The 17,827-nt window shown below is 40.3% G+C and overlaps 1 protein-coding gene across 6 annotated transcripts in view; it reads left to right on the top strand.

The window, feature by feature from the left end:
- The window catches only part of ARHGEF28 (Rho guanine nucleotide exchange factor 28), a 954,264-nt gene that overhangs the window by 729,999 nt on the left and 206,438 nt on the right, over positions 1-17,827 (top strand). For 3 of the 6 annotated variants that reach the window (XM_086960785.1, XM_086960784.1, XM_086960788.1), the window contains 5 exons: positions 2,681-2,792; positions 6,777-6,857; positions 7,888-7,930; positions 14,510-14,633; positions 17,565-17,697. In XM_086960785.1, the coding sequence (XP_086816911.1) occupies positions 2,681-2,792; positions 6,777-6,857; positions 7,888-7,930; positions 14,510-14,633; positions 17,565-17,697 (493 nt within the window). The remainder of the gene's footprint in view (positions 1-2,680; positions 2,793-6,776; positions 6,858-7,887; positions 7,931-14,509; positions 14,634-17,564; positions 17,698-17,827) is intronic. The other 3 variants (XM_086960787.1, XM_086960786.1, XM_086960789.1) reach the window with 1 other exon arrangement.

Genomic DNA, 17,827 nt, shown 5'->3' with positions numbered 1-17,827 from the left:
GATTTTCCTTGGATATTACAAAGTGCACCTAGAGCTCTTTCAAAAATGACACTAGATGCTATTAAAGATTAGATTGAAAAAAAGCCACAACCTCACATGCCGAAGCAAGATTTACTCAAAATTATAACGTGCAGTAACCGCCAGGCCAGCAGAGTGCCTTCCTCCTCTGACCTGCAGAATGAAGTACAGTCCACAATACTTTAAATAAAATTCTTAGTAACAACTGGCTGGCAAACTGTACATGCAGAAACAAATCACCAACTGTATGTCGAAAAATGTCATGAAATTAAGACATTTTGCCAGAAACGTCTCCATAGCCTCTTTCTTCGCCATGTGTGTAAGAGGCTGTGCTCAATTTGAGCTGGTGGCTTCCGGTGCTGGGCACCGGTACCTTATTCTCAACACCGGCACTTTTGACAATCTGCCACATGGTGGCGATGTTTTTCTAATTCAGAGATCAGCTCAACAACGGTTGTGTATTAATTCAATATACTTTAAAAGCGACTAATACCTGCCACCCAAACCATTCTTATTGCTTTGGGGCATAGAATAGTGCAAATTGTCCCACTTGTAGGAGTGTAATGGTTAGTAAATGTGTTCGTTTTGTCATTTGCAGTGCTGGCAGGGCCAAGGGCTTGTGCAAGCTGCAGTTGCCTTCTGATGAGGGCTCTAGCACTTACGTTTTTACAAATTAAGCACCGACGAGAGGTATTGCTTACCCTGCTCAATTCATTAAAGGACATGTTGTATGTGTGTCTAAGCGGTACCATGTTGTCCCTTATTTGATATTTTCTCTTAACAAGTGTTATATTTTGGGTGTCAAATTACCTTTATTGAAATTCCGTCTATCATTACAAGTAACCAGAGAGGCTGTTTCCGCTTTTTATTTCATATTGTTTAGTATGAAAGCATCAAAACATTTTGTTTCTTATCATCATATTCCTCATGTTTTTGACTACTGGAAATACATTAAAACCCCAGTATTTACATTTTGCATGCCTGATGATGTCAGATGGATTGCTCAGAGCCATACCAAGGGGCAGGTTGTAGTTAAGAAAGTGGTGAATCGCTTCAGTAACCAATTTACTGAGATGATGCTTGGACCCTGCTAGGCTGGTCACAATGTCAGGTCAAAGGTTTGACTGAATAGCATTGTTTTCCGTCTTTACCAAATCTTGGGAAACTAGTTTGGACTGTTCACAAGATTTATCATTTTGTCTCCTTTGTCATTTTTTAGAGTTTTCCCCATCTGACCTTCTGTGATTACTGTTCCTTACCTTCATCTTAGATTTCTGATGGGATATCAGACTTCTTCCCACAAGGCTTCGTGGATTGTACACAGGTTTTTAAATGTGAATATTTGTTGTTCGGGGAGCAAGTGCAGGGTCATCAGACCTGGGGAATTAAGATTTTGCTTCTTGAGTTTGAAGCTGTTATGTGCTTCTTTGTAGTTTCAGTATCTGTTCTTTGGTAGCCCTATGTTCATCGTATTGCAGCAGACCAGTTTGGAGACCCAGGACCCTGTGCCTGTCGATGCATTTTTTCGATTGAGCAGAGCATGGTCCTTCTAAACAGGTTCATCTGGTAATTCACTTCCTTCAGCAACACGTTGTCTGGAGGCTGAATAATATGTGATACACTTTGGCGCTTGTTTTAAAGCATGCTTTTTAGCTTTTCTAAATTATTAATTATCTGCTGCACTTTTTTCGTCAACAGTTGTAGACTGGCCTCCTCTGTTAACAGTTCTGTAATGATGTGCCTGTTCTCATTTACCTGTTTCATTATTTGTATTCTCATCTTTTGCAGCGGTAGAGGACATAATTAAACTAAGTTCAGCTAATCTACCTCTTTTTCCCCAGGTTGTATGATAAAGTAGTGGGGATATCAAATAGTAGGTTTCATTGCTATTAGAGAGCACTCTAACATGGTTATTTGGGGCATAAATCCTAAGGTTTTTGTGCTTGTTTAAGCCCGTTACGCGACAAGTGCATTCCTTTTATATTTTGTTATTAGTTCCTGTGCATTCATTTATGCTATGGAGAAGGATGATTCAGTGGGTGTCATGTCTCTACCAATTTGCGGCCTTTTTTGGGGGGGGGATTCCTTACTTACCAACTTCTTTGGCCGGAGCGATCATCAATAGTGCGTTACTTAAATCCCTGGTGCGTTTTAACTCTGTACCTCCATATCATCCTCCATCAAGCAACATCCAACTACCCAAACACCATTGCACTTTATCTGCTGCTCCTCCAAACCTTTGGCCCATGCCACAGCCATTCCACATTCCACCCGTGCTTCCATTATTGTGGCATTCTTTTCTCTTTCCACTTAAATCTGCTTTTGGCCCTTAAGTATATTATGTCTTGAAATGTGTTGCTGTTAGTTGGTTTGTTACACACAACTCTACACATTTTTCTCTGGAAGCTGTTTAGCTGCCCAGTTTTAAAGGGTAAGCCAAGACACTTTGTATTGAAAGCTTTTCAGTTTGTAAGACAATCTTGTCAGGCAGTGTTGAAGCTCAGCAAGTGCAAACGATAGCTTTTCTCGCCCGCAGACTCCACCTGCGCTCCATGCAATATAGGGATTTTATTAACACCAAGAAACTGCCTAGTGTAAATGCACCGTAGAACGATGTCATGATGATCATCAACTATTTATGATCTGCTTTGACCTCTTTTAGGAATTGTTGGCATCTGGGGTTCGACTGCGTTCCTATTCATGCTCATCACCAAAGTCTTATCCAGGGAAATCACGCGTGATCCGGGATGTTGCAGCGTGCGACTCCACTGAAGGTAAGCCTCATCTTCTTAGAGCTTTCCCTACTGCTAGTGGTAGAGATTGCGATTAAAATGGGCGACATTAATACTATGTACTACTAAAAAAGGTTTAAGAGGGAAAATGTTATCTTTTGATATAGTTGAGATGAGCATAAAATATCAAGATAAATAAATGTGCTGCCAAGTTCATGACATCAAATGCCTTTCTGTTGAGGGCATGCATGTAGCTCAGTGAGGTAATACTACATTTCTTTTGCCTCAAGCAAATTCTGCAATGCATCATTATGCAATGACACGGGGATCCCCTTGATCACAACAGTATGTCAGTTCCATTCATCTTTCTGATATTCCACGTGTTACCAACCAAAATAGTGGGCGGTTTCATGACGAGTTATTGACGTGAGACTAGGCTTTAGGTTGTGTTGACGTTTTCAGTAAAAGGAAATTTTGATTGTCTGCTGGGCACTTCTTATGTGACCTACTCATATGTAGAATTATGTCCGTGCATGGATATAAACTAATTTAAATGCTCTGCGATAGGATTAAGAAAAAGAAAATATTGCAAAACATAACAGTACATTTTGTTTAAATTATGTTTAATTAAAAAAGTAATCTCAGCCACAAGCTTCCAAATTAGTGCAATTATTTATTTTTTATTTTTCTTAGTGCCACTAAGAGCCCTTTACACGTAATCAAGGTGGCATTTCAAAAAAGACATTTCCTGAAAATTAGGTAGCTGTGAGAAGAAGGCATTATGAAAGGAAGGTAAAACCAAACAGGTAGAAAGGAACTGTCAGTTCAAGTGGAGCCAGACAGGGACTTCTTCAGCAGGTACAAATGGGTCATAATTAGGGCGACAATAAAGGATTGCTTTGAAGGTGTCCTTATTGCCCTAAGAATTATTCCTTGTAAATGATAGCAGTTATAGGGGCTGTGTGACTGTATGGGGCAAATTTTGATTTGTTCTGCAAACTAAGCAAATTAGGGTCATATGTTTAACAGCCAATCAAATAATGCGTATTTTGTTGCTATTTATAAAGTTTTCCATGTTAAGCAAATTTTAATTTTGAATATGCAAGGACAATACCCTATAAATTGGAGATTGTGGTTAAGCATTTGAAGAAAACAGTGAAAAGATCCACAGCTCCCTAATTCGATATTTTTTAACTTCATCTTCCAATCTTCCCCAGTTGAGTTTTTCCACTTCCTGGAGCACACCGAAACAGTTGCTATGGCTATGTTTTTAGGAGTGTCTGAATTTTAGAATAGGGTTATCTTTCCCTGACCGGTGCTGCCTGCATTGCTTGTGAGGCCTCTAGATTCCTTTCATTCAGATCTAAAAGTATTACCACAAAGTGGAGGAGATTAGTGCGTTCATTGCAAATGCAAAACAGTATACCCTCACCTATGTCTGCGTGTAACCAATGGCATCAAAATGAATGATTCCACGTTCATGTAGGAAACACACATTCGATGGAAAGAAATCCACCAGGCACCAATCAGGAATGGCTTCCGTCATCGGCCCACACAGTCATTGCCTCGCTTGGGTGCAAATTTCTAAACTTTAGGAATTTCCAAGAGCACCTATGGAAGCCTGTGATTGTTGAAATGTTTGCGGTAGTACTCCTGGTAAACATTTTAGAATTTGTATCTCCTGCCACGCATAGAGGTTTCTGCATTTATTACTGTATACACTGGACAATTGCACATATGAAAATACCTTTTCCTCCTTGGATAAACCCCCTCCTCCATACCCCAACCAACTTCAGGGGGTGTACTTCCTATTTCCACCACGCACAGGCAGTGATTCATACCCTTGGCAGGAGTACATCTCTGATCTTTTCCAGAGTAATCATTGGTTATAGAAACATTTGTGAATGCCCTCAAACTTGTTAGTTTGTGGATGCCTCCAAAGCTAGCAGGACATTGCTGGCCCGGAACACCCACTCCACACCCTGGAATAGAATTTACACATGAACAATATTATATTACCCATTGAGGGGAAAGCAATTATTCATTAGTGACTGCTAGAATGACTGTAAATTCATGGTTTGTGAACTCCAAACCCTGATTTACACTTGTAAGTGGCCTGTTCATGTGACAAAAATATGTGAAAATGGCATCGGGAATCAGACCCTCGTCTTCTGGTGCCAGCCAGTGGACAAGGGGCACTTCCTGTAGCCTACAGTGCTGTGCTGTCCCTTAACCAGAGCACATTTGTGGCATCAGTGGAAGCTGGTCATTGGTAAGGAATGATACAATTGTCTTCATCTTGACTCTCAGTAGCTGCATACTGGAGAGGAGGATCTGCCTCTTTTCTGTCATTTCATTTTTGGACTTTGCTCTCCTGTCAAGATCTTCATTCTCTGTGGATGGCACTGTTGACCATTATAATGTTATTAACCGCTTAACAGCAGCGGCAATTCTGCCGTGGTGCAGCGGTTTAAAGGTATGGGTGGGGCTGCGTCGGCCAACGGACGTGCGCAGCACTACGAACATGGTGCTCGCCACGTCCGTTGCCCGACGCACGCATAGAAGGGGTTAATACTAGCAATAATATTAATAATAATAATAAATCATAATAATGCTACTACAACTAATAATAACAACAATAATAGTTATTATTGTTACCATTAGCAGTAGTAGTCTTAGTATTAGTAGTAGTCTTACATTGCTATTAATATTGATAATGATAATTGGAATAATAATTAAGCTCATTATCATTAGGTTTACGAGCATTAATGATAAGATTAACAATAATAATGACACTTATTATTATTAATTGTATTTTGTATATGTAAAAATGTTAATAATAAATCATTATTATTATACTACCGTTAGTGTTATTCTTACTAATACAATAATATGCCATACAAATTTTAAAAGGGGTATTGATAAAATAATGATTTTAGTACTATATTGTCTAATATTAAATGTATTATTTTATGATTGTGGTTATTATTATTATTTTTATTATTATTAATAATAATATTGTTACTATTACCATTACTACTATTGTTACCATTATTTTCTTATTATCGCGATTATTGTTATTATTGTGTGTTTTTCACGTTTTCATGAATATACCTTAGATTTGCAACAAATTGCATTGCTTTTCTTCAGGGTACTTGGATTTGTATGCTAGAAATGGTGCTAGACTGGCCATAAACCAGGAAAGTGTGTAGAATACAGGAGAAAGGGGTGGTTAAGCGGGCAAATGTGTGCAAAATTAAAAGCTGGGGGTAAAATCAATGGAGAGATGGACATAACTGGATTGTTAGAAGGGACATTGCTACAAAACCAGAAGTGGTGAATATACTCTAAATAGAAATTAGTTTCAGACACAGAAAAGTTCAGTTGCATTATTGGAAGTGGAAGATTACGGTGGTGTTTAGGAGGATTCAAAAGACCAATTAGCAGGCAAGTGACAGCCAGATTATGAAGCAAAGAAAAGATTGCTAAACTCGAATAAAGAAAAGGAGAGAATGTCATTCCTGTCGAGGGAAACTAAGAGAATAACTATACTTAACTTTGAGGTTTTCAAGTGCCTGTAACTAAGGAATAATGGTGGTTCACCTAAGTATCTGATGTTTATAAATCAAACTTTTCTACATGCTGTTTTGAGCAGAAGGGGTGAAAAAGATGTTGCACTAAAGTTAATTTATAAACAAGGTAAGTTCTGAGAAAAATATTTGTGGATCATTTGTGAGTGGGTATAAATGTTTAAAGATTGTGAGATACTATGCCAGTTTTAAATGGGGAATGTCATGAGCCATTGCTACAATGTCAATAAAACTCATTACTTAATTGTTCTAATAAATAAACATAGGATGATTTGCAGGATTTGCTGGTCATTTTATTCTGGAAGCTTAATCCTTATATTTGGTCTTACCACTATGAAAGTAAGAACTTTTTCTCACGAAGAGGGTACCATCAGCAAAGGTCGAGAACGTCTTACAATCTATATGTATCTCTAAAGGATTTATTCCTGCTCTGTAGATGGTGTTATCCACAACAATGGGCGATCCCTACTGCAGGCTCTTTCGCTGTCTAAATCTATGTCTCTGCTCCATCCCAGCAGTAAGTACTGCAATGGTAACCAAGGCCGCAAAACAACCTTGCATGAGATTTTCTACATTGATCTTTGGGCAGTGGTGGCAATGTACTCTTCATGCAGGAAAGTACACCTGTTTAAATTTTATTTTAGTCTGAGAATACCAGGTTTGTTATCAACATAAGCAAATCACAGTAGATGGCAAAGTATAACTTACCTTTGCTCCAAATTACCAAGAGCAGGCAGTGGAAATTCCTGGATGTCTTGGGACATAACAATAGAAGGAGAAAGGCCAATTTGTAAAAATGATAGGCGACAAATTGGAATTTTCCAACATGGTTACTCCTCGTTTCACTCTATTTGAAATCAGTGCTGAAACAAATTTGCTTGGAACTGTTTAATATTATTTCCTTCACTGGTATTCTTTCATTCTGTTCGAAGGGGTTTTTCACACCCATTTTGCATGTGTTCTCCTGCTGCCAGAAACGGCAGGCGTATGATTACACATTTGCATGAAAAACACTCAAGTGGCCCAATATTTGTTGCTGTTATAGGCAAAGAGGCTGACTTCAAAGAAAATATTTTCTCTATGGAAAATTTCTGTAACTATATAGGTGTAAATCTATGATTTATAATGCCTTATGTTTCTAATGTCAGTATTCATTTGAGACTTGCATATTATACAAGCACATCTGAAAGAAACGTAGACCTATATATCATTTAATACATCTACTCTTCCTTTTATGAATCAGGCTCCTTGCAGCTACATCTCCGATATTAAAAATAGATCCTTTGAATCTCAAATTTGTAACCTTAAAAGATCAGAGCCATTAGTTGGTTTTATTTTCCTGTGTGGTTGTGGAGAAATGTGTGCTTAATGGTGTTCAATCATATTTATGTTGTGGTTTTCCAATCTGATCAGTTTTGTGAAATCGTATTGTACCAATCATAATAAATGTTAATCATAAATCGTGGTGGTGGCTGTGCGTTTTAACACATTCATACTGTACCCAAACTTACATACAGTACGTGATTGTCGTTTTTTGTGTGTTTTAGAACAAAGGGCCTACAGTCTTCCAGAGCAGATAAAACAGCAAAGGTATGGACCTGAAAAAAACAAATATTTTTCTGCCTCCATAATATTGTACTACAGATGCTTACATTTGTGATAATTGTTACTGTTGCAATAGTGATGTTATGATCAGTGGTTTGGTGTAAAGTTTATCATTTACTATCTCAAATTCCATATTTCTAGTGTTTTATATTATCAGATGAAAACAAATAAAGTAGGTTTGACAGAGTTAGGACGACAAAATAATACCAGTTTATTTAGTATTGTTTACACAACTCATATGGAGCCCACACTACAGTAGCTGTTTTGAAGCACTCACAGGATAGCCGACCTTGGCCAAGGGGAAAAGGGATTGGGATGGTAGAGAGAGGATCAGGTACAGGAAGGAGAAAGGGCACAAAGAAACTCTGGAAGTGCGAATAAAATGCTTAGGAGGGAGTTCATATTTTCCAAGTAGCAAGATTACTCTAATAAAAGACAATTTTCATGCTCCTCTTAAACGTGTGAAGCTGGTGAGGCACTGCGGTTCTGAGTAAAGATTATTCCAAAGTCTTGTTGAATTCAAAGGAAATTTCTTGTGCAAGGCAAAGGAAATTGCAGAGAGTGTGGAAGTGGAATAAAAAAAAACTGGCAGATTTATTAAGGCTCGGGAAAAAACTAGAATAATAGTACTAACTAAACAAGATTAATGTTAGTGGTCATGTAAGTCCTGTGTAGAACATGGATGGAATAGATTAATCTAGTTGTCCTTATCTGTCCTCAAATTGTGTGTGTCTGCAGTACTAACACCAGTTTATATCTAATTTCTGTGGCGTATTTGCGCCCCGAAGGCAGTTGATCAATTTCATAATGTGGCTGTAGTATTTAGTAGCAGGTTATTCTCTGATTAGCATAGCAGTTCAGTGTTGTGGTGAAAATGTCAGACATCCAAATGTACATGCTTTTTGAAGAGTGTTTGGTACTCCAGGATGGGACCTGAGTGCTCAGCATCCTCTTAACTGCGAGACTTTCCAGGCAAATCTCTGTTTAACGCAAGTTCTTACACATTCTATAACATGTGCATAGGTGATCTCTTTTATGTTATGTTGTTATGTGAATTTGTAGAGCATGGATAATCACCCCTGATAGTATCCAGGCATTGAGTAGAGCAACCCTGAGGGGGGAGGAGTAGCTCATGCCAGTTTCACCTGGAAGAGCCATATCTTGAGGTGCCTTCGGAAGTCCATGAGGGAGGGGGAGGTTCTGAGGTGTTTCAGGATATTGTCCAGATCTTGGCTGCGAGGTATGAGAAGAAGCACCCTCTTCTTCTGGTCTTCTTGATGCAAGGGAGGTGTACTGCTGCCTAGGTCACAGATCAAAGGTGACTGGTAGGTTGGTAGAAGTTGAGGTGGTAGTTGAGGTTAGCTGGAACGATATTGTGGATAGGGGTGGACGACAAATTCCTCTCGGCCAGCAAAGTTTTTCCCACTCGCAGAGTTCTGGCAAAACTCCGCCAATTGCTGCAAGGCCGAGTTTTTTCTTGTGCACACCTCGCCAATGTTAAGTTGGCGAGTGTGAGTGAGAATTTGCGTCCCCTAATGCTATATTCAGGCGCTAGAATGCCTCCTGGGGAGATTTCTCAACATGGGTGGTTCAGCTCTTCCAAGGTTGTATATGAAGTAGGGGCATGGGTTTGAGGGGGCTTCTGATTGGATAGTAATCATCAGTTCGGTGGTTTCTTTGTTCAAGAGGGGATTCCTGTTACTTAGCTACTGTTTGGCAATGAAGGAGGAGTCCGCCTGGTTGGGGAAGTTTGTATCGATAGCTGTGGGTCGAATGTGTTGTAGATCTTGTCAATCTTGTGTTCGTAGAATTTAGAGAGGTTGCAGAGTGCTTGAGATGGGAGGATGTTGTTGTTGGCAGCTGCTGGATTGGAGAATGCCTTGACAAGGGTGAAGAGCTCATTGCCGTTGTTCCAGCTGTCTTTCAGTCTAAGAGTTAGGGCCTTTTTCTTTGAGCCCCATAGTTGTTGGTGGTAGAGGTTGAAGGTGTTTTTTTATGTGGATCATGTAATGCTGTTTTTGTCGAGTCTTCATTTTGTCTTAAGCTGTATGCAGTGGAGCATGGACTCACCGAGGTTATTCATTTACCAGCTGTGTCTTTTGTTGCTTTTGTACGTTTTGTTTCTGGTGGGAGCATTGTGGTTGGCGCAGTTGGTGAATTATTTATTGAAGAACTTGGTTTCGACATTGAGGTTTACCCTGTTTGATTCGGTGGGCGTTCCTGTAGGGTCTTAGCCCACATTTCTTTGGACATTTTCCCCAGTGATAGTGCTTTAAGTTTTTTCTGATGGGGTGGCTTGGTGGGCAGGTATCTTAAAATGTATAATGTAGTGATCAGATCATGTGAGAGCGGTCGTGTGGGTGGTGTTATCCTGTTGTTGGAGGAGAAAATAGGGTTGAGGGTGTGGCCTGCTGTGTGGGTTGGTCCTTGGATGAGCTGGGTGAGTCTGAGGTTGCTGAGGCTGTTGAGTTAGTGTCTGTGCTGTCTTCCAGGTGGAAATCGAGGTCCCTATAGTTGTTTTTTCTGATGGAGAGGGGAGAAATGAAGTCTGGGATGTGGTTCTGCTCAGGAGCCCGGGGGATGGTAGGAGAGTGTTCCCTATAAGGGTGGCATTGTAATCCGTTTGTATTTTGAAGTAGGGATGTTCCATGAGGTTGATGTTTATGAAGGTGGTACAGTCAATTGTGTTTTTGGAGATGATCGTGAGTCCTTAACCTGGTTTGTGGGTGTGGTTCTGGTGTACAATTTGTAGGCGGACGGTATGGCTGCGGTGATGTCTCGGTTGGAGGCTGGGTTGAGCCATGTTCCGGTCTAGAAGAGAAGATCAGGTATGTTGCTGTTGAAGAAGTCCCTGATTTTGGTTGGAGTGTTTCCCTAGGGCACCCAGTAGAGAGGCCAGGCCCTGGGGAATGGGGTCCCCGGGGCCAAATTGTCCCAGTAGGGGGGATTTGCTGTCCACCTCCCATTATTGAAATGGGGCCCAAGGACCCTCAAGAGTCAAGGGCTATGTGCTGAACACCTCCCTTTCAGAAAGATGTTGAAGACGTTCTTATTCCAACATTAGACTAGAATAACTGCACCACAGTTCTTCCCCTAAATTTATGTGGTAGGAGCCAAAGGCGCGGAGATACTCCTCTGGGAGTCGAAGCCAGCGCGGTACAAACCTGTAAATAAAATTTAAAAAAAGGGGACTTCATTCTCCAGCTAGTAGTGAGCTACGAGGCACGTTTGAAGAAAGGGTGTGTGGCCTCTGACCACTTCTCAGCAATTCTGCTTTGTGGGACTTACTGGAGGTAACAGGACGGTAAGTAGTTATTTGGTGTAAATCCATTCCATAGTTTTAGAGTTAATAAAATAAATCCAAATGTGTATGTCTAGGAATTCTTGTAAAGAGATCTCATTGCCTACCAACACTTCAACCAGGAAGTATTTGCAGCCATGTTGGGACTAGGCTGAAGCCAAGTTCCAAAACCAGTAAAAAAAAGAAAAGGGGGCAATGAAGGAATACCCTGACCCCCTTGCCCTGGTCCTGTGGCCCCCTTGGCACCCTGCTAGGGCAAAAAAGCTTTTTTTCATTTTCACTGAAAAGCACAGAGGATTTGCTAATTCGGCGAAAAAATAAATAAAAAGCAAGCGTGGACCAGGTCTTGGAGGCATGTGGTAAATAAGGAAGGGGGCACACCAGTCCCATGTTCTATAGCTCTATTGAGCCCCAGAGACCACCACCTTCCCAGGGATTTATGAATATGATAGATGGTGGCCATGATAGAATGAGTGGGCTGCACAGACCCCCCTCCTGGGGATGTTTGAAGCCCCTGGGAATACAGCCTCTGCGGGGCTAAAATTAAATATATGCAAAGGAGACCCCACAGACCCCCCAGGGACCACCACCTTCCCAGGGCCTATGAAATTTTGAATAGTGAGAGGGGGGTTACCCAGTCCCCCACCTGGAGCTATGAAAGGCCCTGGGGTCTGCCATCCCTCAGGGCCGGCTCCCTATGTCCCGGGGTGCCCACCCCAGACACATAGCTGTTTGTATCCGCTTGGCGGGCACTGTGGTAACTCCCGCCAAGCGAGAGCAAACACTAACTCTGCTCCCAAACAGGCACTCCCCCTCCCCAATAATTGTAAAAACAGTGTTCCAGGGGGGCACCGGGACCCCAAAATAGAAAAAGAAAGATTAATAAATGAGCGTCAGGAGCCGCTCAGTACTTATTCCCTGCTTCATGAAGGAGCGCCCCATAATGCCCTGCGAGAGCTCTGTAACCCACCACCAAACTTTTTTTTATTGTTGCAGAAGGGCTGCAGGGAGTTCAACAACTCCCAGATCACATAAAAAACAATAAGTTTCCTGGGTCTTTGAATCCATGACCCCAGGAGAACTTACAATTTCTTTTCAAAAACACTTTTAGCTGTAGCCTTTTGCTCTTTCATTGCAAGTCCCTCTTGTGGTTGTTTTAATGATTGTGTTTATTGGGCTTAATTTTTTTACAAGAAAGACTTGAAGAAATGTTTTTTTTAAACCCACATTTCCATGATTTTTACCATTTTCAGGCCGTAAAATGCAATAATAAAAACTGTTAAAAGAAAGAATCACAGACATGTTTATTTCATGATTTTTTAAATAAAACTCCATTCAACCTTTTTATAATAATTCCTATTTTTAAACATTGCATTGTGTAAATTACTAAACTATGCATTTGATTACAAATAGCCCCACTTATCATATTTTGGTGTAGTGACTCTTTGACAATGTAAGTCTGCCAGAGTGCGGGCAGGACCTGAAAGACGAACCGTTTGCTGTGCATGCCAGAAGGCTGTGCTCGGCATGGGGTTGCTTGCCTGCAAGGGCTTAGATGCAGGGCCTGAATGAAGGCATGGGGTTGATGTTACGTATGGTAATAAGATATTACTTAATGTTAAAACAAAAAGCCTAGAAATTCACTGGAAAAAAACAAGGGTTAAAGGGATTTTGTAGTTAGGAATTGTAATTATATCTTGCTTTACATTAACAAAAACATTAGAAACTCACAGAAAAAAACAAAGGTTAAAGTAAAGTTATAGTTAGGTGAAAATTTCAATGACAACATAATGTTTAAAACTAAACAAAAACCACTGAAATTTAGCAGTTATAGTTATCCATAGTAACTATAACTTGTGCCCTAAAGTAACTATAACTCGCACCCTTGCCATGTATCGCGAATTACTCCACATATATATCACTGATGACATGATCTATGACATCATTGATCAGCAACATCTGAAATTATTCCTTTGATGACAAGACTGTGCATAGAGGGGGAGCGAGGTATAGTTACTTTAAGGCACAAGTTATAGTTCCATCCCATTGGGTTTTATATGTTTTGTTTTCCAGAATTAATTGTTCTGTATTTTCAAGTCGTTTTAAATTAGTGGTTAAAAGCATTTGTGCACTCTGAAAAACATAAAATAAAGGGTTGTTATTTCTGCTTCATAATAAAAACAATCTGTATCTATTTATATATATTTACACACACACACACATATATTTACACACACACACATATATAGGCACACACATGTATATATGTGTATGTGTATATATATATATATATATATATATATATATATATATATATATATATATATATATATATACATATATATATACATATGCTTGAGCAAAAGACCTTCAATTAAGAAGACGCCGCACACCACTTCAAAGATTTTTCCTTAGTTGTTTATTTCCTGTAGGTTCCCCACCTACGCGTTTCCGACATACACTCTCCCTGGCCACGGTTAACAAACCTGTTTGTTAACCGTGACCAGGGACAGTGTATGTCCGAAACGCGTAGGTGGGGAACCTATATAGGACATAAACAACTAAGGAAAAATCTTTGAAGTGGAGTGCGGCGTCTTCTTAATTGAAGGTCTTTTGCTCAAGCATAATCTGCGAGGGTGTCCCTAACCTCGCCGCCAGCACCAGCTAATCAGCTGCTCCTCCCATTTGGAACATTTGCTCGTGTATATATATGTATATATTTAGTTATGTACATAGGTTTCATAATAGTCCCACAACCCAATGCTGACCACCACAATTTTAATGACACAAGACAACTAGCAGCTGGAGGGCATCTAGGATAATCAACTTGTTGTCCTAGCTGTTGTTGTAAAACTTATTCTTGAAGACACAAAGATTATACAGCACATTGTTCAATGGACATTTCTGTGGACAATGTGCACAAGATTCATTTCTCTACTGGGGAGTAGGTGATGCATGACGCCCATGATCCAAAGTCTTTCAGGTAATTCTGTATAACTAAACAAATGCTGAAAGAAGCCATTTTTCATTGTCAGGAGAGCGCTCCAGCTGGTAAAGTTCTACTGTTTTTTAGAGTGCGAAAAATCCTTATACTGTTTTTAGTCCTTTTAAGTGCTGGAATATAATAGTTGTGTTTATCAATAATGCTTGCATGACAACAATGCCTGTAGTGTCAGATTTGTAAAATACAAATCTAGAAATGTTTTGTAACATTCATGACATTGAATATGTGATGTGGAGTGGTAACTCTGTTTGTCTTTCAGGATTGAGGAGGAAGATTGGGACAAATATATGGCACCAGCGAAAGCAGAATCTGAAAAATACACAATGAGCCGTACTCTGAGCTTTCTGAAGAACAGAATGAGCAGCACACGCAATAAAAGCAAGGTAAAGTGAAAAATATTAGAAACCGACACCAATGAATTGTGAGTGACGCCACAATGGCCAGTTGTATAAAATCTAATGCCTAATTTTGATCCTAACAGGATTTTCTAGTGATTGATTTCTCTTAAAACAAGGCTTTAAGGTGCCATCTTTTATAGATAATTTCCTACAACGCAGTTTTATAGTTTTATTGAAATAGGTAGGAATAGGAAGTGCATAAGGTCTTAAGGGAGGTGGCCCCCGGAAGGCGGGGTGTATTAGAGGAACATTCCCTACTGGGGTTGGGTATGAAATCCAAAAGTGGCAACCCCGCGTTCAGATTTCTCAATTTAGCGCTAATTCTGGCCAAGTGTGCAATAACTAAACGCTGGAAAGCCACTGCGGCTTCCTTAGCGACCGAGTGATATAGCGAAGTGGTGAGATGCAAAGCAGAGAGCCCTGAGCTTTAGAGGGAAGAAGACCGGGGTCTGCGCAAAAAGCCTATCTCCCTAGAGTGGAACACGATACTGGAAGATTTTAAGGCAAAAGAATTGTAAAGGAGATATAGCAGGGATCTGGAGGCTATAAGACCTTGCAGTTATATATGGTCAAATGTGTATGAGGTATCCAAGACATGTCAATGGTCCGTGTATGAAACATATTATACGCAAGAGAGTTGCTGATAGACCGAACTTTGCCTGAATGTGTTGTATCTTTATAGCAGTCATATATAATTTCACAAGGGTTCATATGGAGGGAGGAGGTCATTCAAGTAGTTTAAAAAAAAAAGAAGCAAAATATGTCCAGGTTGCTTATGAGGAGAGTGATTAATAAAAAATATTGCAACTAAATAAGTAGAAATAAACTGCAAAGTCGTTAAAGTGTATATTCATGCAAAGCCCCAGAATCTTCTTCAGCTGCCCGATTCCAAAGAGCTGCAGCATAAGTGTAAAACAAGGTCAGTACACTTAGATATTTTAAAATCAAACAAATTGGATGAAGACTAACTTTCTAAAGCTAAACCTCGACAAGACGGAAACCGTGGTCTTTGGGAAGAGCACATTACTTTGGGACTCGACGGGTGGCCAACAGAGCTAGGACTGATAGGCACCCCCACAACAAGAACCTCTGGATCATCTTCAACTGCAAACTGTACATGACCACCCAAGTCAATGCTGTTGCTGCCTTATGCTTCCTTACTCTGAAGATGCAGAGGAAGATATTCAAATGGCCCCCAATCAGTACCCAGAAACCCTCACACACGCCCTTGTCACAAGCAAGCTGGACTATGGGAACATGCTCTATGCCGAGATCAACAAAACACTCACTAGAAGGCTGCAGACTATTCAGAACTTGGTGGCCAGAATCACTCCCAACCTCCCATGCCACACTCACATCACATCACACCTGAAGGAGCTCCGCTGGCTCTCCATTTACAACCACAATTGAGGCTCCTCACCCACATTTTCAAAGCACTAGATACCACTGGCCCAGCATACCTCAACAATTGCATCTGCTTCCACAAACCTTCCAGACAACTCTTCTCATCAAGAATCACACTTACATAAATCCCACACATCTGGAAAACCAGAACTGGAAGTTGAGCCTTCTCCTACATTGTTTCTAAAGCATCATATGTCTTGCCACTACTCCTCATTTCTTAGATTTCGCAAGAAGCTGAAGACCTGGCTTTCCGAGTTGTCCAATCATGCTCCAGGTGCCTCATTTATGGGGATTTGGTGTAGGGCCGCACAGCAAGTCACCTTGCTGCTCTGCCCTACGTCAAAGACAAAGGGCAGAAATGCACCGTATTTATCCAATATGGTGCATTCCTGCCTTTTCCCCCTGCGATGACGCTGTTTGAGCATACTAGCACGAATGCAGACACCCTTGTACCTTGGTTCAAGGGTGCCTGTGTTGTTGGTAGGATTGTTTTTGTGCAGAAAGGGCATAAGGGTACGAAGCAAGCAAGTGTTAATATGGAGTACTACATGAAAAATAAACAATAAAAGTTTTGAATGCGTATAAATCTAATTCTCACGTGCTAGAGCAGATGTTGACGTCATCAAATTTCAAATGTACAGTATTTTGGACGCAATGGCAATCATGGCATCAAATCCAGATTCTTATCCATGCAGGAGCCAAACATGAGGATGAAAAATAATATGCATGTGTAACCATTTCGTCTTTCACTGTTGGCTACCTCGTGTTTGGCTACCTTGCACGTTTTATAAGAAAGAAGAAAACAAAATAATTTTTTTAATAAAGAAGTCACATCATGACCTGCTCTTTCTGTTCTTTTGAGAAATTGATGTATTGTTATATGTTCTAATCACTAAATGGAGTGCCGGATCATTGTATGCTAAATTAGTATTTTGTGAAGTGTTCCATAAGGAGACGGAAGGGTATTGCGCCTCAGGTCCCAGGCGCCCAAAATAATCCAACTAAGGAGTTAGGTGCGGTCAATATTGCCCCATACCCTGTGTCTGTATGCTAATTATTCGTCTTGTACTGTACTTAATGTGGAGAGGACGTGGGCTAGAGCGGTTGACCTTGAAGCTGGGGAACTGGGATCGAGTCTCGGCAGGGAAGCTCAACATTCTGTAATTCTCAGCAGATCACTTACTCTCCATGGGCCTTATTTATGATTTTTAAAATGGGAAAAAGTGACGCACCGGTGGCGCAAGGCCTTCATAAATGAGGCCCCATGTGCCTATCGAAATGAACTTGTCTGTCTGTAACTGGTGCTCATGTGAAGCGCTCTGATACCTTCGGGACGAGTTTGCGCTATATAAAACAAAAAAAGATACAGTGTGTTGGGGTGTCTCTGTAATCAAGCGTTTTAATTATAGGAGTTACACGTTGGGTAATGAAGATATGCATATTGCAAATTTCTGCTTCTCCCAGTCTAAATTTCTTTTCTTTTTCCTTATATTGTAAACATTGCTCATGAAGGTGAAAAATAAGGACACCAAAGATAAAGAAAAAACAAACAGGCATCACTTTGTGGCTGGGACACATTCGGGTGTGATTCCATGTTTGGTGTGCGAAAAGGCGCTTTTGGGGAAGGAGTCCCTTCAATGCTCCCGTAAGTAGCTAACATTCAGAGATATAGAACACATCAATGCATAACTGTACATTATTATCTGCATAAGGGGATTTCTTGAAATCGTAGTTTTCACATTTCATTTCTTTTTGTTACCTAAATTATTCATTTA

This window comes from Lissotriton vulgaris, chromosome 3_1 (assembly GCF_964263255.1).
Source record: "Lissotriton vulgaris chromosome 3_1, aLisVul1.2, whole genome shotgun sequence".
NCBI classification, from domain to species: Eukaryota; Metazoa; Chordata; class Amphibia; order Caudata; family Salamandridae; genus Lissotriton; species Lissotriton vulgaris.
The sequence above is the reverse complement of the archived record's forward strand: the minus strand, read 5'-3'. Positions and strand labels throughout refer to the sequence as shown.